The following is an 18129-nucleotide window of genomic DNA, read 5'->3' on the forward strand; positions in this document are numbered from 1 at the left end:
ACAAAGGAAACAACCAAAGAAGTAAATTATGAGAGAAAGAAAATAATAATAAAATAAAATAAAAGAAAGAAACATAAAACAGAAACAGAGAGTAAAGAAAAGGAAAAGAAATAAAGAAAACTAACACACGGATGATGGCGACGCTGTGGTGATTGACTGACCTTGCGTGTGGCGTAAAGGCACGACCAACTTAACCAAGTTGCGCTTGTCAAATACAGCGACAACTACAATATAACCTGGTCGAGCTGCTGCATCTGTCATTTGAAAGATAATAGATCCCTTCTACCAGCTCGAGCTCAGAGCAGCAAGGGTCTCCTTTGTGAGACCCAGAACCCTTATCTCTTAAGAAAGTTTCAATTGTTTTGTTTTTCAAACAATGGGTCAGAGTTAAAAGCCAAAGAAGGAGCGAAGCTTGTCAGTTGCTGGAAAATGGGGATTTGGGTTAGTGTATTTGAGTTGGGTTGAAGAACCCCATATCTGCGCAGATGCCTTACCCCCAATTTTCGCAGTGAAATCGACATTATACGGTGATGCGCTGGAGCTAGTGGCGGAAAATTCAATTCTTGGCACGTTTAGTAGCCAAGAGCTCGATCCAAGGTGTTGGAAGCCTCTTGGGTACATGCCTTTGTCTCAAACCTCTGTCAACACCGTCTACTAACGTCCCACCTGCATCCATGATGGTCCTCGATCTCGCAGCACCAATGCCGTCCGATATCATCCAAAGGTAAGAGTAATTCCAGAATTTGTGTTGGGTCCTGATCTGTAAAGAAGTGTGATATGTAGAGATGTGCGTTCTTTGTCCCTGCAGGTACTCATATTGGTGCTCGCTGTAAGGTCTGCGGATCCAAGAGAGATTCAAGGGAAAGGGCAATAAACACACAAGCTCGAAGGAAAAACAAAAGCCCTTAGGACCCCAACTGCATCTCATAGGTATAATTTCAATCCCTTGCATCTTTGAGTGAGCGCTTGTTAATTGCATGAATGGCCAGCATAGTGTATATGTGGTGATGTAATGTAGACTTGCTGCTGGGTGCATGATTCCAGGTAGACTTGTCTGAGTGCGGATTCCAGTAGGAATTTTTTTTTTTGTTGATGCGTGTCAATGTTGTGTCTTTCCCAGTATAGACTTGCTGCTGAATGTTGTGTCTTTCCCAGATAGACTTCTGCTGGTGCAGGATTCCAGATATGATTTTTTTTTGCTTTTGATGTTTGCTGCTGATTGTTGTGTCCTGCATTGAATTAATGGAGTGTTAGGAATAGAAAAAAAATAAAAACATCTAGTTAAAGAAAACAACAAATATATATATACATATATATATTTTTTTATTTTTTAAAATTAAAAGGAGTAAAGAGTTTAGAAAAATTGGGTTGCCTCCCAATAAGCGCTTTATTTTAAGTCTGTAGCTAGACTTTGCAGAAGCATGGTTGTCAAATCACCGGTTCTTCAGAGTCACCGACTGCAGGCGCCTCAAGTAGTGTTTGAGTCTATGACCGCTTACTTTAAACTCAAACCGGTCTTCCCATTTGTAATATCCACAGCGCCGTGTGGATAGACTTTAGTAACATTGTAGGGACCCCGCCACCTAGATTTTAATTTTCCAGGAATAACTTCAACCTTGAATTGAAAAATAGAACTTTCTGACCTGGCTGAAATGTTTTGGAGAATTTTACTGTCATGGAATGCTTTTGTTTTCTTTTGTATATCTTTGAACTTTCATATGCGTCATTCCGGAGTTCTTCCAACTCGTGCAACTGTAATTTTCTTTTTTCTCCAGCTGCATCATAGGCATAATTTAGCTCCTTAATTGCCCAATAAGCCTTGTGTTCAAGCTCCATAGGTAGATGGCACGCTTTACCATAAACAAGCCGAAAGGGGGACATCCCAATTGGCGTTTTATATCTGTTCAGAGGCCCATAAAGCATCATTCAACTTAACACTCCAGTCTTTACGGCTGGCATTGACTGCTTTTCTCTAAGATGCGCTTAATTTCCCTATTAGAAACTTCAACTTGCCCAGAAGTTTGAGGATGGTATGCAGTGGCCACCCGATGACTTATCCCATATTTAGTGAGTAGTGCAGCAAACTGTTTATTTAAAAAGTGCTTTCCCCCATCACTGATAATCGCTCTAGGTGTCCCGAAACGTGGAAAAATAGTGCCTTGGAGGAATTTCAGTACCACAGATCCTTGATTTGTTGGTGCTGCAACAGCCTCGACCCACTTAGAAACATATTCAACAGCCACCAATATGTACTGATTGCCATGGGATGACGGGAATGGTCCCATAAAGTCAATGCCCCAAACATCGAATAATTCAACAACCAAAATACTTTGCTTGTGGCATTTCATTCCGCTTTGACTGATTGCCCACACGTTGACATCGATCACACGCCTGGCACCAAACATGAGCATCTTTAAAAATAGTAGGCCAATACAACCCACTTTGTAATATTTTAGCTGCTGTCCGTTTTCCCCCAAAATGACCACCACAAGCATGCTGATGTGCGAATGTCAAAACACTGTCTTGTTCAGCCTCTGGAATACACCTGCGAATAATCTGGTCTCGCATAATACTTGTACAAGTAGGGTTCATCCCAGAAATAGTGCTTCACATCGATAAAAACTTCTTTTTCTGCTGGTAGGAAAAATCTGGATGCACCACACCCTTAACCAAATAATTAACAATATCTGCAAACCAAGGTGTGTTAATTTGGACAGCAAATAGCTGTTCGTCTGGGAAACTTTCACTCAATGGTAGAGAATCTGCCTCCGTAGCTGCTGAAATAATTAATCTAGATAAATGATCAGCCACAACATTCTCACTGCCCTTCTTGTCTTTAATCTCTAGGTCAAATTCTTGAAGTAAAAGAACCCAACGAATCAATCTAGGCTTTGCATCCTTCTTAGACAACAAGTATTTTAGTGCAGCGTGATCCGTATAAATAATCACTTTAGCCCCAACCAAATAAGACCGAAATTTCTCTAGTGCAAACACAACAGCCAACAATTCCTTCTCTGTAGTTGCATAGTTAAGCTGTGCATCATTGAGAGTACGACTTGCATAATAAATGACATGGGAAGCTTATCTTTCCGCTGCCCTAAAACTGCCCCAACAGCATAATCCGATGCATCACACATTAGTTCAAATGGCAAATCCCAATTTGGTGCAGCAATGATGGGTGCCGGAGTTAGGAGTGATTTCAACTTGTTGAATGCTTCTAAACAGGCCTCATCGAAAGTAAATGATGCATCCTTAGTCAATAAATTGCACAAAGGTTGGCTAATCTTGGAGAAATCCTTGATGAACCGACGATAAAAACCTGCATGTCCTAAGAAAGATCTCACACCTTTTACTGATGTAGGGGGTGGCAGCTTTGCAATAATTTCAATCTTTGCTTTGTCAACCTCAATGCCTCTATTAGAAATTGAATGACCCAAGACAATTCCCTGTTTCACCATGAAATGACACTTCTCCCAGTTTAGCACTAAATGTGTCTCTTGGCATCTTTCAAGAACTAATGATAAATTCTGTAAACACTGATCATATGCATCCCCAAAAACAGAAAAATCATCCATAAAAACTTCCACAATATTTTCGACCAAGCCAGAAAAAATACTCATCATACAACGTTGAAACGTAGCAGGTGCATTGCATAATCCAAACGGCATCCTCCTATAAGCATAAGTACCAAATGGACAAGTGAAAGTGGTTTTCTCTTGATCCTCCGGTGCAATTGGAATCTGATTATACCCAGAATAACCATCAAGAAAACAATAAAAAGCACGCCCAGCTAACCTTTCCAACATCTGGTCAATGAAGGGTAAAGGAAAATGGTCTTTTCTTGTCCCTGTGTTAAGCTTCCGATAATCTACACACATTCTCCATCCCGTAGTCAATCGTGTAGGAACTAACTCATTATTATCATTTTTCACCACTGTAATACCAGTCCGCTTAGGCACAACTTGAGTCGGGCTAACCCATTTACTGTCAGAAATAGGATAAATCATACCTGCATCAAGTAATTTCATAACCTCTGATCTGACCACTTCTTTCATAATTGGGTTAAGGCGGCGTTGAGCATCAACTGTTGGCTTCACGTCGTCTTCCATTAAGATTCTGTGCATACATAGTGCTGGGCTGATTCCCTTGATGTCCGCAATTGTCCATCCCAATGCATCTTGATATTTTCTCAACACACGAAGCAATTTATCTTCCTCTGTATGTGTTAAATCTGCTGCAATTATAACTGGCAGCGTCTCTGCAGCTCCTAAATATGCATATTTCAGATGTGATGGTAACGGCTTCACTCCAGTTTGGTGGCTGTTGTCTGGACGGTTTAAGGGGCTGTTTAGGTTCCCCTAAACTCTCGTAAACATGTCTAAACTTTGGCAATACTTGTTGGCAAACCGTTCAATGCGTGAATGTACTCAAGAACACCTTCATCTTCAGAATCTGCCCCAAGTTCCCCTTGTAAAACATGTAGCAACTGATCTGTTTTTGAGCTGCCATAAAATCTGTCTTGAACCATACTGTCTACCATGTCAATGCGCATGCAATCTTGCTGTTCCGTAGGCTGTTTTGCAGTCTCAAACAGATTAAATACCACAGATTGGTCTTGAACCCGTAGAGTCAATGTTCCAGCTTCCACATCAATTAAAGTCCTAGCAGTGGCCATAAACGGCCTCCCCAAAATAATAGGTGTTTGAATGTCTTCATCCATGTCTAGAACCACAAAATCTGCTGGTAGATAAAGATTATCAACTTTTATAATTAGATCTTCAATAACACCTCTTGGATAAGTAATTGAACGGTCAGCTAGTTGAAGTATCATTGATGTAGGCTTTAAATCTCCTTGCCCCAATCGCTGGAAAACAGAAAAAGGCATCAAATTAATACTTGCACCCAAATCAATTAAAGCACTTTTAAAATTAGAATTTCCAATAGTGCAAGAAATATTAAAACTCCGGATCTTTTTTCTTAGGTGGCAATTTGTGTAGCAAAAGCACTGCATTGTTCTGTCAAAATGACTTTTCCAAATCTAAAGCTTCTTTTTGCTGCTGCAAACTTCCTTCAAAAATTTGGCATATGATGGAATTTTCTTGATTGCATCCAGTAACGGAATGTTGATTTGAACATTGGATAACGTCTGCATAAAATCCTTGAGTTGCTGATCTTTTGCTTTTGGCTTCAAACGTTCTGGATATGGAATTGGGGCCTCATAAACACGCTCAGGAACTTGGCGCCGTTGCCGGGGATTGTTTTAACTAATTTGTTTCTATCATATTCTTAGTTGATTTTGTTTACACTTTTTCTGTTTTATTTATTTATTTATATATATATTTTTAATTTTCGTCAAAATATTAATATTTAAAAAAAAATTTGAAACAGCTTTTGCTTCGCTTTTATTCTGCAAACGCATGGTCCGAACTGCATCGAGAATCGCACATCTTATACTGCTTTGATCCGTAACAGCGGACTCTGCATGAGCAAGAGAAGTTAATTGGGCTCGACTGTTCACTGCAGGACACTTTTCTGCAGAATTTGTTTGTAGACGAGGGTAACATGGCGTTAGAATTACCTGCAGCAGGTAGACCACTCAGAGAGTCATTGGCAGCCCGTGCCACTGATGTTCCTAATTGCATAGTCTATCCGACCCAAGAAGAGGGTGATTCGTTCGAGATCAAGCACCACATGCTTGAGATTTTACCAACATTCCGTGGGCTGCCCAATGAAGATGCGAACATACATATTGCAAAATTTATTGTGGGTTGCAAGAATATTTTGATTAGGGGTTTTTCTGCTGAAGCTATCAAGTTACGTCTTTTTCCTTTCACTTTGAAAGACAAGGCAGAAACTTGGTTATTTACTCTACCACTAATAGCATTACTACTTGGCAGAATATACACACAAAATTCTTGAACAAATATTATCCAGCATCCAAGACATTGAATTACAAGAGAAAGATTTTGACATTCACACAGAAGCCTAATGAAGAGTTTCATGAAGCATGGGAAAGATATACAGAGATGTACATAAAGTGTCCACATGTTAATATTGATTCAGATACACAGATGAATATTTTCTTTGATGGTCTTAATCCAACATCTAAGAGTCATGTGAATGCATCAGCTGGAGGATCGTTGTCAAATAAATCTGCAAGAGAAGCATTTGAATTATTTGATATGATGGCTACAGAATCTCAACAATGGGCAGCAGAACATTCACAGAAAAGGGAATTTTTGAGTTATCAGCAGGATCTCCTAACATGTCTGCACAAATGGCACAAATGGAGAAGAAAATTGATGCAAAGTTTGACATTATTCTACAACAGATGGCAAGTTCTACACAGCAGCCACCTGCAACAATAGTTTGCACTATCTGCAGCATGGCTACACACGATATAATGGGCTGCCCACATAGAGACTCCTACCCAGAGCTTGTTGAACAACATGTCAATATGATGAACAGCTATCAAAGGCCTAGGAATGATGCATATGCCAATCATTACAATCCAGGATGGAAGGATCATCCTAATTTCAAATGGGGTGACAATCAGAATAATGCAAAACCATTCCAGCATGCCCAAAAACCTTTTGTTCCCTCCAAACCATCTCTGGATGATCAACTAGCTAAATTGGCAGCAACAACTCAATCATTCATCGAGGGTAACAATCAAAGATTTCAAAATGTTGAAGCATCAATTAAAAATTTGGAGCAACAATTTGGCCAGCTAGCTGCACAGATTTCAGACAGAGACAAAGGCAAATTTCCTAGTCAAACGATTCCTAATCCAAATGGACGTGAAGATTGCAATGTTGTTCGGACTCTACGTTGTGGAAAAAGTTATGACTGCCACTCACAATTGCATTGACTTGTTATGAAGCAACCACTCAAGCTATGTGGTTAAAGAACTTTATCACTAATTTGGGTGTGGTTGAATCAATTCAACGACCTATACATCTTTGGAATGATAACAGTGCAACAGTACTTTTTGCAAAAGGGAATAAAAGAAAAAAGGCATAAAGAATTCTGGAAGTTGAATTCTTTCAAAGAAAAGATTAGAGATGGGCATACTGTGTTGGAGCACATTGGCACAAATGAAATGGTTGCAGATCCACTTACTAAGGGGTTACCAAATGCTGTTTTTCACAGACATGTGCTTAGCATGGGATTGATAGTTCATTTGGATGACCAAAAAGTGGGAGTTTTATCAAGTTCTGGTAGTTTGACTAGTTTTGCTATTTTCTATTTAAATTCATACAGTAGTGTTTTAATTTGGATGATTTTCAGTTTAAGGATTAGAATATAGTATATTTATGCAATGTAGTTTATATGCACATATGATTACTTAAATATATGTGGGTGGCATAGCATGCATTTAAGGTAGCCATGAGAGGATTGTATTCATGATAGTTTGTAATTTTGGTTATGCAAATTGAGACCTTGGTAGTCATTTATAAGGACAAAGGAATTAGATGACTTTTGTTTAAAGCACTTTCAGTAAGGTCGTCTACATTCTACAGTTTTAATCTTGATCGAAGCCATATGTGGTGTTGAAGAGTTTTAAGTGTGATTATAAAGACTTTGATAACTGTATGATCAATAAGTCTCTATAGTCTCTTATAATTTTTCTTCATTGACAATGGCTTAGTGGGAATTTTATCTGGATATACTTTCACAAGGCCTTAAAGTGATCAATATGAGTTTCCCTTAGTGATTATTTGACCAAGTGGGAGACTGTAAGACAAATCTGTGTCTTAGTCTAAATTGTGGTCTTCTAATCATATCTGGTTTGGAAGAGCTCTAATTGATCAGGAAGTATTAATCCTAATACCAGTAGGATACTAAATCAAACAGTGCGTTTACATTGAGATAGGAATATCTTAAGGATTCCTAATTCTATATATGGATTAAAACATCCAATTCCTAAGCAAACAAAATCTGTTCGAGTACTCCTTGATGGGTAAGGTACCGGAACAGATGCTTATAAATAAGATCCCTTTCCTATCGTCTAAAATACACTCATAACAAAAAACTCACCCCATCTAGAGATAGAGATAAAGAGCCGAGTAGGAGAAAAAGATCCTTATTCACAATGTTTGATCAAGGTTAGTATTTGAGATTCAAAGACACGATAACTTACAGTATGGGTTGTTAAGATTTTATCTCAGAGAGCTTTTTTTTCTTCATTAAACCCTTTTCATCTTTTTAAATGGTGCACAGTGCAATATCCGAGTGGGGGAATTGGGAAATTAAAGGATGAAAAATAATAACTGGGGCATGCCAAATTGGCAAATATAAAGAAGATGAAGCCTATCAAAAACATCATTTGTTGGCAATGGAAACTGCAGGATGATTGGAAGTTAAGCCATAAAAATCTCCATCAGTATCTCTCACTCACTCATCTTTTGGGACAGATTCCAGCTTTCTTCCACCACCCACTACAACCTCTCTGTCTACCCCACACCCAAGCAAGATTCCAACTGATCATCTTCGCTCTCTGATAAAAGATTCCAGCTGTTAATTTATTCGCACCAGAAATTAGGGATGTCCCATTCACAATCAAACAAACACAAGATAACCTTGCTGGACCAACCTTGCTGGCCGCCCATTTTCTTTAATTCTACTAAGGAACGATTGTCTTAAATCTCAAATATCTTGAAGTACAGAAATGATAAGTAGTTTAGTTTGGATCGTAAGAATATAGTGGCGGATTCAGATATTTTTCTTCACGCTACAACGGTAAATACAATTTAGTTTCTACCTCAACCTTTTTGAGGCATTTCGACAAACGGTTTAAGGAAAATATCAATAGATAACTGAATTGATGAGCCAGATTAGGAACATAGATGTCCGAGTGGATAATATAGTAATTTATAAACAAATGAAAAAAGTATTTTTCCAGTAATAATTTTTGAAAAGAACTAATGATAGAGACCAATTGTTTAAATTAAACAACACTTCGTTTTCTTGTAATAATTTCAATTAGTTGGATGATTAGTGTGGTCTTCGTGGACTCAGTTATTAGTTGGATAATTAGTTAAACGATATAATTAGATATTTTAAATAGGGCAATGATTTCCCACTTATTTCATTTACACTCCTTTTTTAGTTATAAAAAAGGAGTGTAAGTGGATAAAATAAGAGAAAAATGAGTGGGGAAATCACCACTCTTTAAATAACTTTCAATTGTCTAATATTTTATAAAAATCAACTGTAAATTACGACTTAGACGGTTGAAATACAATTTACTTCAAAATAACAAATTATTCAACGTGTTGAGAATGTTTTATATGGAGTCTACATAGACTTGACTAATTGGGTGTTAGGCAATTATGAATTAAATGCTTGGAAATTAAGGCCATGTTTGGTAATGGAGGAGATTAACTTAAATGGGATTGTATAGTTCATCCGTGTAAAAAAAACTCCGGACTTGCTTGTCTAATACAGCGATGCCGAAATGTGGTTCGCAAAATAGCGAGAAAGCTATTTTGAACATGCGAGTCCGACCCTTGGGCGCTTGAATCAAAACCCCACCACAACAGACCCAATCGAAACTTGTTGATAAGTCTCAATTAACTCTAGTTGCCGCTCCAAGTTGGCTAGGGTTAGTCGAAAGGCAGATTGATATATAGACATAAACTCAGGAAACCAACAAAACCAAAAAGTTCAATATCCAATAATATGATAGAACCATTGGCCAAATTGAAAGGGAAGGAAGAAGAGTTTTCCTGGTGGCGTTCAAGAGACAGAGAAAGAGCTCAAATCAATAAGTTGGCTCTGTCATCTAGCAAGTCTCCGCCAATAAAGACCTCCAACAGTAGAAGGGGATGGGAAAGCAGATCTAGCTAGCCCAAAGGCCAGTTGAAAGACCCTAAATCAAAACTAAGGAGGCCAGGAAAAAAAAAAAACCCCAGTTGACATCCCTGTCTCCAATTAGCCAATATAAGGCCAAGAGTATGCTTACATTACAGCAGCAACTCAATCATCTAGAGGCAATCTTGTTAATTATTCATGGCAACTCCTATTATTTCTAGCTCCTCCTTTCTTAGGTTTTTCATGGGTTTCTTCTCTGTATTTCTATGCCTAATTCTCTGCTCTTTCGAGAACGGATTTGCTTTGGCAGCAAGAGATACAAAACCCCACCTTCTGCCACATACCACTCACACGGTTGAAGTAAACTCTCTTCTACCAGCAACCACCTGCAGCCCCTCCACCAAAGGTTAATTCATCCTATATTTTATATATATATATATATATATGTATGTATAACTTAATTTCAAACCCCATTTTATGTGCATTTATGTATATCTAACACACACTCTCTCTCTCTCTCTCTCTCTCTCTCTCTCTCTCTCTCTATGCATGCATGTATCAATGATCTCAGGTCATAACAGTAACCAGGCACCATCGGTATTGAAAGTGGTGCACAAGCATGGGCCATGCTCCAAATTCCACAAATCATCAAAAACTTCAACAACTAGTGATGAAAAATACCATGCTCAAATCCTCAAGCAAGACCAAGCCCGAGTCAACTCAATCCACTCCCGCCTCAACCACAACAACAACAACAGAATGAAAGACCCACTCACCCAATCCGCTGCTACCACCCTCCCCGCCAAGTCCGGTATCGTTATCGGCTCACCGAATTACATTGTCACCGTCGGCCTTGGTACACCCGCCAAGCAACTCTCCCTCATCTTCGACACCGGCAGCGACCTCACCTGGACCCAATGCCAGCCATGTGCTGGGTCTTGTTACAAACAGAGAGAGCCCATCTTCGACCCTTCTCTCTCCGCCTCATACAAAAACATCTCATGTACCACCGCCTCGTGTACTCAGCTGTCATCCTCCGGCATCGAACACAGCTGCTACTCCTCCACCTCCGCCTGCCTCTACGCCGCCGGGTACGGAGACAACTCTTTCACTATCGGGGTCTTTGGCAGCGAAAAGCTTACATTGACCCCGACGGACGTTTTTGAAGGTTTCCTCTTCGGCTGTGGCCTAGACAACGAAGGCCTATTCAACGGATCCGCCGGTTTGCTCGGTCTCGGCCGGAGCAGCATCTCCTTGGTCGAGCAAACCGCCAATAAATACAACCGGTTATTCTCCTACTGCCTCCCATCGACTTCCAGCTCCACCGGTCACCTCACCTTCGGCCACGGAGGCTCCGCTAACGGCGTTCAGTTCACAAAGCTCATCACGTCATCCCAAAGCGAGTCGTTTTACGGCCTTGGCCTCGCCGGCATCAAAGTCGGTGGGAGACAGCTGTCGATTGCGCCCTCGGTCTTTTCGTCTTCGGGAACGATCATCGACTCGGGGACGGTGATCACGCGGCTGCCGGCGACGGCATACGCCTCGTTGCGGGGCGCGTTTCGGGAGGCGATGAAGAACTACACGCTGACTAAGTCGTTTTCGTTGCTGGACACGTGTTACGATATCAGCGGCTTGAACACATTTTCGTATCCGGAGATAGCGTTTGTGTTTGGGGACGGACTTACGGTTGACTTGGACGCTACGGGGATATTGGTTCTGATAAGTCCTTCGCAGGTTTGCTTGGCGTTCGCCGGAAACATGGATGATAGTGACTTTGGGATTATTGGGAATGTTCAACAGAAGAGGTTGGAAGTTGTGTATGACGTCGTTGGAGGAAAAGTCGGATTTGGCCCTGCAGGTTGCCATTGAGTGATGTAGATCGTCCATGGGGTATAATTGTAATGCAAACAGCTTGCTAGCTGTAGAATAAAGCATTGGGTTATATATTTGTGTGTAATGGGACTGGATTGAGAAAGCAGCCCAATTCTTACATTTTTCTGGTTTTTTTCCGGGTTCTTATGGGAAATACCCATGTAATTCTTATTTTCTAGATATAAACCCAAATTCAAAATATGCTGTCATTTAAGATAAAATTTGTCCTAGTATTATCAATTAAATTACAATATGTGCCATTAATCTTCATTAATTCCTTCGTTTGTAACGGTACATTGATTATTTTCCTAATAAACATCTGGCTCTTTTCCTAATAAACATCAAGTCCAGAACCACACCCCCCCCCCCCTCTTCCTCCTCCTCTTCTTCTGCCACACACTACTCACTTCAACACAGTTGAAGTAACCTCCACCAAAGGTTAATTCATTTCAAACTCCATTTTAATTACGTGCAAGCAGGGACGGATCTACATAGTAGGCTGTCTGGGCTATAACTCATACGAATATTTTTGGGAAATAGCTTAAAATGCCACCCATTTCATAATTTTAACTAAAAATATCACCCCTTCCCAATTTTTTTACAACTATCACCTATAAATATAAAATTATTGTCCACTTATTGCTGATTTTTCACAAGTTCAGAAATTTTGTTCTCTCTTAGCTCACTCAGCTCTCTCTCTCTACCTCTCTCTCTCTGGCACAGCTCTCTTTCTCTTTGGTATCTGTCTATCGCAGCTCTCTGTGTCTCTCTTGGCTCTCTCTGTCTTGGCTCTCTCTCTCTCTAGCGCAACTCTCTGTCTCTCTCTTTGCTCTCTTTCTCATAGTGCAGCTCTTTCTCTCTCTAGCTTCGTTATGTCTCTTTCTCCCCTATTCGATCTCTTGCTTTCTGTTTGGAATCGCGAACCCCTCCCTTTAGGTATGTCTTCTGAATAGCTACTTGCAACCTTGAAGCTCTAGTGGATTGCTGACCTCGAAAAGGTAGTGTTGATGGTTATTTTCTTAATATCAATGGGATTATGTGAAATTGGTTATATTTTGATTGTTTGGGTTTATGTTAAATTCGTTTTGGCTTTAATTGCTTTGGGTTAGGTTTTGTTGAATATTCATGCTCATTCATTTGGGTTTGTACCAATTGCATTTAGATTGGTCTGGATATGTGAATCTTGAAACTTGGGATTTTCCATTTGATGTAGTAGATCTGTATAGTGTGATTCTAATGTGTTACTGGTGTACTGCTGTTGTGTTCCTCTTATTTTACTGTCGTATTGTTATTATATTGTCATTATATTGCTACTATATTGCTGTTATATTGCTGTTATATTACTATTGTATTGTATGGTTATTGTGGTTATATTGTGTTAATGAAATGTTGTTTTGTCATGGCCAGAAATGGAGACCATTGTTATTCTCGTGTGTTATAATGAAAATGGGTCACCTTGAAGAAGATGTGCAAATACGAAGGGGGTGACTCAAAAGGCTTAATAGTTCTACGGACCATCAAATTTGCTAAACTGTTGGACCGTGTGCATCAGATTGGTAATACAAACAGCATGGAAGACAAGGTTTGCTTAAAATTCTTAGTTTTGGTGGCCTTGAATGAGTGGAAGCACATAAAGATTGAGAACGATGATGATGTCAATTTTTTTATGAAGTACAATTCTGAGGTAACACCTTCAAAACTGGCTCCCTTACTCGTGAGTATAAAAGATAAAAGACTGACAAATGATGTAGTTGATAGCATGCATATCACAACAGATAGTAGTCGGACGGGTCATTCTTCAGTTGCCATTGTTGAAAGCAATGAAGTAACTTGGAATAATACAAATGTCACTGATGTGGGAGGTGAAGTAGGGACAGATTTTATGGATATGATTGATTTTAGCGAGATGGAGGAGATGCATGGTGGTGATAATGGTACTGAAAGAAATGAAGTGTCAATGTACTCTGCCCCTCATACTTTGGGCTGCTTGAACACATATACCCAATTGCCAATAATACGTTTAGGAAGAGAATCTGAACCCACTCGTCAACATTATTGGAGTCAAATGGGTGAACAAAATCAGTACAATGAAACCGATGTAAATCAAAACTAGGGAGGCCAGGAAGCAAGCTTCCTTGTTTTTTATGCAGCAGGGAGGCGAAGGTTTTGGGTTAGTCTAGAGAAATAGGGTGGTTTCGAGAGATAAAGGAAAAAAAAAGGAAGTGATTTTCCCACTCCTATTTTCTCTACTTACACTCCTTTTTGCTTTTTAATACTTTTTAATCAATCTTATTATTATTTTTTTCTTTTTCCTACTTTACCCTCCTATATTAAGATTTTGATAACTAAAATGAAAAAAAGTTTAATAAAACAAAAAACAAAAAAAACCCAAGCCCCCCATTAATCCCGACACTATTCCCATCCCAAGCAATCACCATCCCCACCCCAAAACCCAGCTGCACTGGCCAACCTCCCCCATCCATCTAACCTCTCTCTCTCTCTCTCTCCTCTCAAAACTTATCAAGACACCCCATCCCCTCCTCCTTCGGCAAACCCAGCAGCAATACCACCGTCACCTTCACATCACCTGATACGACGCCGCAATACCATATCCAACCCAAAACCCAGCATGTCACTCTAAACCCCGACCTCATCAGATCTGGCCTTCAACACCGACGAGCTATTGGAGACTCTCTCTCTCCGTCTATGTCGCTCTCTCACTTTCAGAAGTCATAAAATTTGGATGGGTTGGGTTCGATTTAATTTGTTTCTTGGAATTGATATGAATTTTTCTAGTTGTAGGTTTGATTATTTGTTTTGAGTTTGAGTGATGTGAGCAAGATTGGGGGTGTGCGGCTGGGATTGCACTAGTTTGGTTGCAAGATTGGAGGTCTGGGAAGGTGGGTGTGGGTGGGGGTGAATTGATGTCGAGTTTGGGTGGCTTGGTTGATGGTTAGGATGGCTGGGTGGCTGAGTTGGTGGTGCCTTGGAGGAAGCAGTCGGGCTGGAGGAGGCTAGGAGGCAAGAGAGGGAGAGATTTTTTTTCTTTTCATTTTTGATTTTTTGATTTATTATTTAACTTTCCTAATGTATGATAAGGGTAGAGTAGGAAGGAGAAGAATAAAAACAAAACAAAATTGATTAAAAAGTATTAAAAAGTAAAACGGAGTGTAAGTGAAAAAAATGGGAGTGGGGAAATCAGCTCCAAAAAAACTGTTTTTGAAAGGGCAAAAGAGAGGGTCTTTTTTTTTTTTTTTTGGTTGTTGTCATGGTGGAAAAAGAAAGGTAGGTAGGAGGTTTCGAGACAGAAGAAAAAAAAAACACGATAACAAAAGAAAGAGAGAAAGAGAGAGAAGAATAAATAAAAGAGAGAGAGAAAAAAAAAACGAAAACAGAAGAAGAAAGAAATTAATAAAATAATTATTTTTTAGTCTGACACAGCACCAAACATGGATCTTCACTATTTTTACAATCCGGATTCTTAATCCAACGTAACTCAATACTTAATCAAACTTAGGCCAATCTGAACTAATCCAAAACAATCCTAAGATTTAGTCCAATTGACATCCCTGTCTCCAATTCGCCAATATAAGGCCGAGAGTATGCTTACATTACAGCAGCAACTCAATAATCTAGAGGCAATCTTGTTAATTATTCATGGCAACTCCCATGATTTCTAGCTCCTCCTTCCTTAGATTTTTCATGGGTTTATTCTCTGTATTTCTATGCCTAATTCTCTGCTCTTTCGAGAACGGATTTGCTTTGGCAGCAAGAGATACAAAACCCCACCTTCTGCCGCGTTCCATTCACACAGTTGAAGTAAACTCTCTTCTACCAGCAACCACCTGCAGCCCCTCCACCAAAGGTTAATTCATCCCATATTATATAACTTAATTTCAAACCCCATTTCATGTGCATTTATGTATCTCTAACACTCTCTCTCTCTCTCTCTCTCTCTCTCTCTCTCTCTCTCTCTCTCTCTATGCTTACATGTTTCAATGATCTCAGGTCATGACAATAACAAGGCATCATCGGTATTGAAAGTGGTGCACAAGCATGGGCCATGCTCCAAATTCCACAAATCGTCAAAAACTTCAACCACAACTAGTGATGAAAGATACCATGCTCAAATCCTCAAGCAAGACCAAGCCCGAGTCAACTCAATCCACTCCCGCCTCAACCACAACAGCAACAAAGACCCACTCACCCAATCCGCCGCCACCACCCTCCCCGCCAAGTCTGGTCTCGTTATCGGCTCAGGGAACTACATTGTCACCGTCGGCCTTGGTACACCCGCCAACCAACTCTCCCTCATCTTCGACACCGGCAGCGACCTCACCTGGACCCAATGCCAGCCATGTACTGGGTCTTGTTACAACCAGACTGAGCCCATCTTCGACCCTTCTCTCTCCGCCTCATACGAAAACATCTCATGTGCCACCGCAGCGTGTACTCAGCTCTCATCCTCCGGCATCGAACACGGCTGCTCCACCTCCACCTCCGCCTGCCTCTATGCGGCCGAGTACGGAGACAAGTCCTTCACTATCGGGGTCTTTGGCTGCGAAAAGCTTACATTGACCCCCACGGACGTTTTTGAAGGTTTCCTCTTCGGCTGTGGCCTAGACAACGAAGGCCTATTCAGCGGATCCGCCGGTTTGCTCGGTCTCGGCCGGAGCAGCATCTCCTTGGTCGAGCAATCCGCCAATAAATACAACCGGTTCTTCTCCTACTGCCTCCCATCGACTTCCAGCTCCACCGGTCACCTCACCTTTGGCGACGGAGGCTCTCCTAACGGCGTTAAGTTCACGAAGCTCATCACTTCATCCCAAAGCGAAAGCGCGGCGTCGCTTTACGGCCTCGACCTCGCCGGCATCAACGTCGGGGGGAGCCAGCTGTCGATTGCGCCCTCGGTCTTTTCGTCTTCGGGAACGATCATCGACTCGGGGACGGTGATCACGCGGTTGCCGGCGACGGCATACGCCGTGTTGCGGGGCGCGTTTCAGGAGGCTATGAAGAACTACACGCTGACCATGGGCTATTCGTTGCTGGACACGTGTTACGATTTCAGCGGCTTGGACACGGTGTCGTATCCGAAGATAGCGTTTGTGTTTGGGGATGGACTTACGGTGGACTTGGACGCGACCGGGATATTGATTCCGATAAGTCCTTCGCAGGTTTGCTTGGCGTTTGCCGGAAACAAGGATGATAGTGACGTCGGGATTATTGGGAATTTTCAACAGAGGAGATTGGAGGTTGTGTATGACGTGGCCGGAGGAAAAGTCGGATTTGCCCCTGAAGGTTGCGATTGAGTAATGACGTTCGTCCATGGGGTTTTAAGTGTAATACGAACAGCTTGCTAGCTATAGAATAAAGCATTGGGTTACATATTTGTGTGTAATGTAATTGGACTGGATTTAAGATAATATATATTTGTCCTAGTATTATCAGTTAAATTACAATATGTGCCATTAACCTTCATTAATGTAATGATGCTTTCTGTTGTAAATTTTGTTTGTTGTAAGTCTGTGTCTCCTGGCTTTCTTTTTTGGGTTCTTATTCTTAATGTAATGACGCTTTCTATTGTAATTCTATTTTTTAGATACTAGTCCATTGACACATGCTAACGTATGTGCCAATTGGTTTTATTTTTTATTTTTTATTTTATTTTTAGAATTAAAAAATATAATGGGTGTGTTCCATAAAAATACGATTCATTATCTGATTTATTTTTAAATTTTAATTTTTTAAATATGAAAAAGTATAAATTTACCATATTATCCTCATTTAATTAATAATTTCAATTCCTAATGTTTGAATTAACAAAGGACATTTTCTTGTATTTTGAACGTTTCACCATTCTCTACCTTTTACTTTATATATATAGATAAGTTTAACTATTTCTAAATATTTAAGATAAACTCAAATTCGAAATATGCTGTCATTTAAGATAATATTTGTCCTAGTATTATCCTTCATTAATTCCTTCGTTTGTAACTGTACATTGAATCTTTTCCTAATATTTGTCCTAGTATAGTCTCTTGGATATGGATGTTCCCTTCTTTGCCTTAAATTTGTATTGATTTCATAAAAACTAATAATAAAAATAATTTATGTACTGATAGGAATTTTTATTATTATATATAAATGGCATCTATATTAATTTTACAATGTAAATAATACACCCACCACATAAACACATTAACTTGTAAATAAAGGTAGTTTTGGAATCTGAAAAATATAATAAATCATATTTTAAGTTAGTATTTGAATCCTAGTCATCGGGTTTTATTTGAAAAAATTGGATATTTTAAATAGAAAATTAAAGAGAAGGACTATAGGTGATTAAAAATGAATTTTATGGGTCTAAGCTCAATTTACTATTTTTTTTTTTAAATATAACATTTTTGTTGTAAAAAGCAAAAGGAAGACAATATGGTTTTT

General features: G+C 39.8%; 2 protein-coding genes, 1 non-coding gene and 1 pseudogene across 3 annotated transcripts; 3 read left to right on the forward strand and 1 right to left on the reverse strand.

Annotated features, from left to right (window-relative positions):
• Positions 1-5948: 5948 nt before the first annotated feature.
• Positions 5949-6055, reverse strand: LOC148919656 (small nucleolar RNA R71). Its single transcript, XR_016124826.1, has one exon. It is a non-coding gene; the product is annotated as a small nucleolar RNA R71 (small nucleolar RNA).
• Positions 6056-9656: 3601 nt separating this feature from the next.
• LOC103320695 (aspartyl protease family protein At5g10770-like) lies at positions 9657-11887 on the forward strand. Its single transcript, XM_089046149.1, has 2 exons — positions 9657-10222; positions 10388-11887. Exons 1-2 carry the CDS (start codon positions 10015-10017, stop codon positions 11683-11685), a joined length of 1506 nt encoding a protein of 501 aa, XP_088902275.1. The 5' UTR covers positions 9657-10014; the 3' UTR covers positions 11686-11887.
• Positions 11888-13097: 1210 nt separating this feature from the next.
• LOC148919657 (uncharacterized) lies at positions 13098-14008 on the forward strand (annotated as a pseudogene).
• A 140-nt stretch (positions 14009-14148) lies between these two features.
• Positions 14149-17141, forward strand: LOC103320693 (aspartyl protease family protein At5g10770-like). The gene is made up of 2 exons (XM_008222405.3): positions 14149-15553; positions 15697-17141. Exons 1-2 carry the CDS (start codon positions 15346-15348, stop codon positions 16995-16997), a joined length of 1509 nt encoding a protein of 502 aa, XP_008220627.2. The 5' UTR covers positions 14149-15345; the 3' UTR covers positions 16998-17141.
• The last annotated feature ends 988 nt before the right edge of the window (positions 17142-18129 follow it).

Source organism: Prunus mume, linkage group LG2 (genome assembly GCF_029339155.1).
Source record: "Prunus mume cultivar Tortuosa linkage group LG2, ASM2933915v1, whole genome shotgun sequence".
Lineage (NCBI taxonomy): Eukaryota > Viridiplantae > Streptophyta > Magnoliopsida > Rosales > Rosaceae > Prunus > Prunus mume.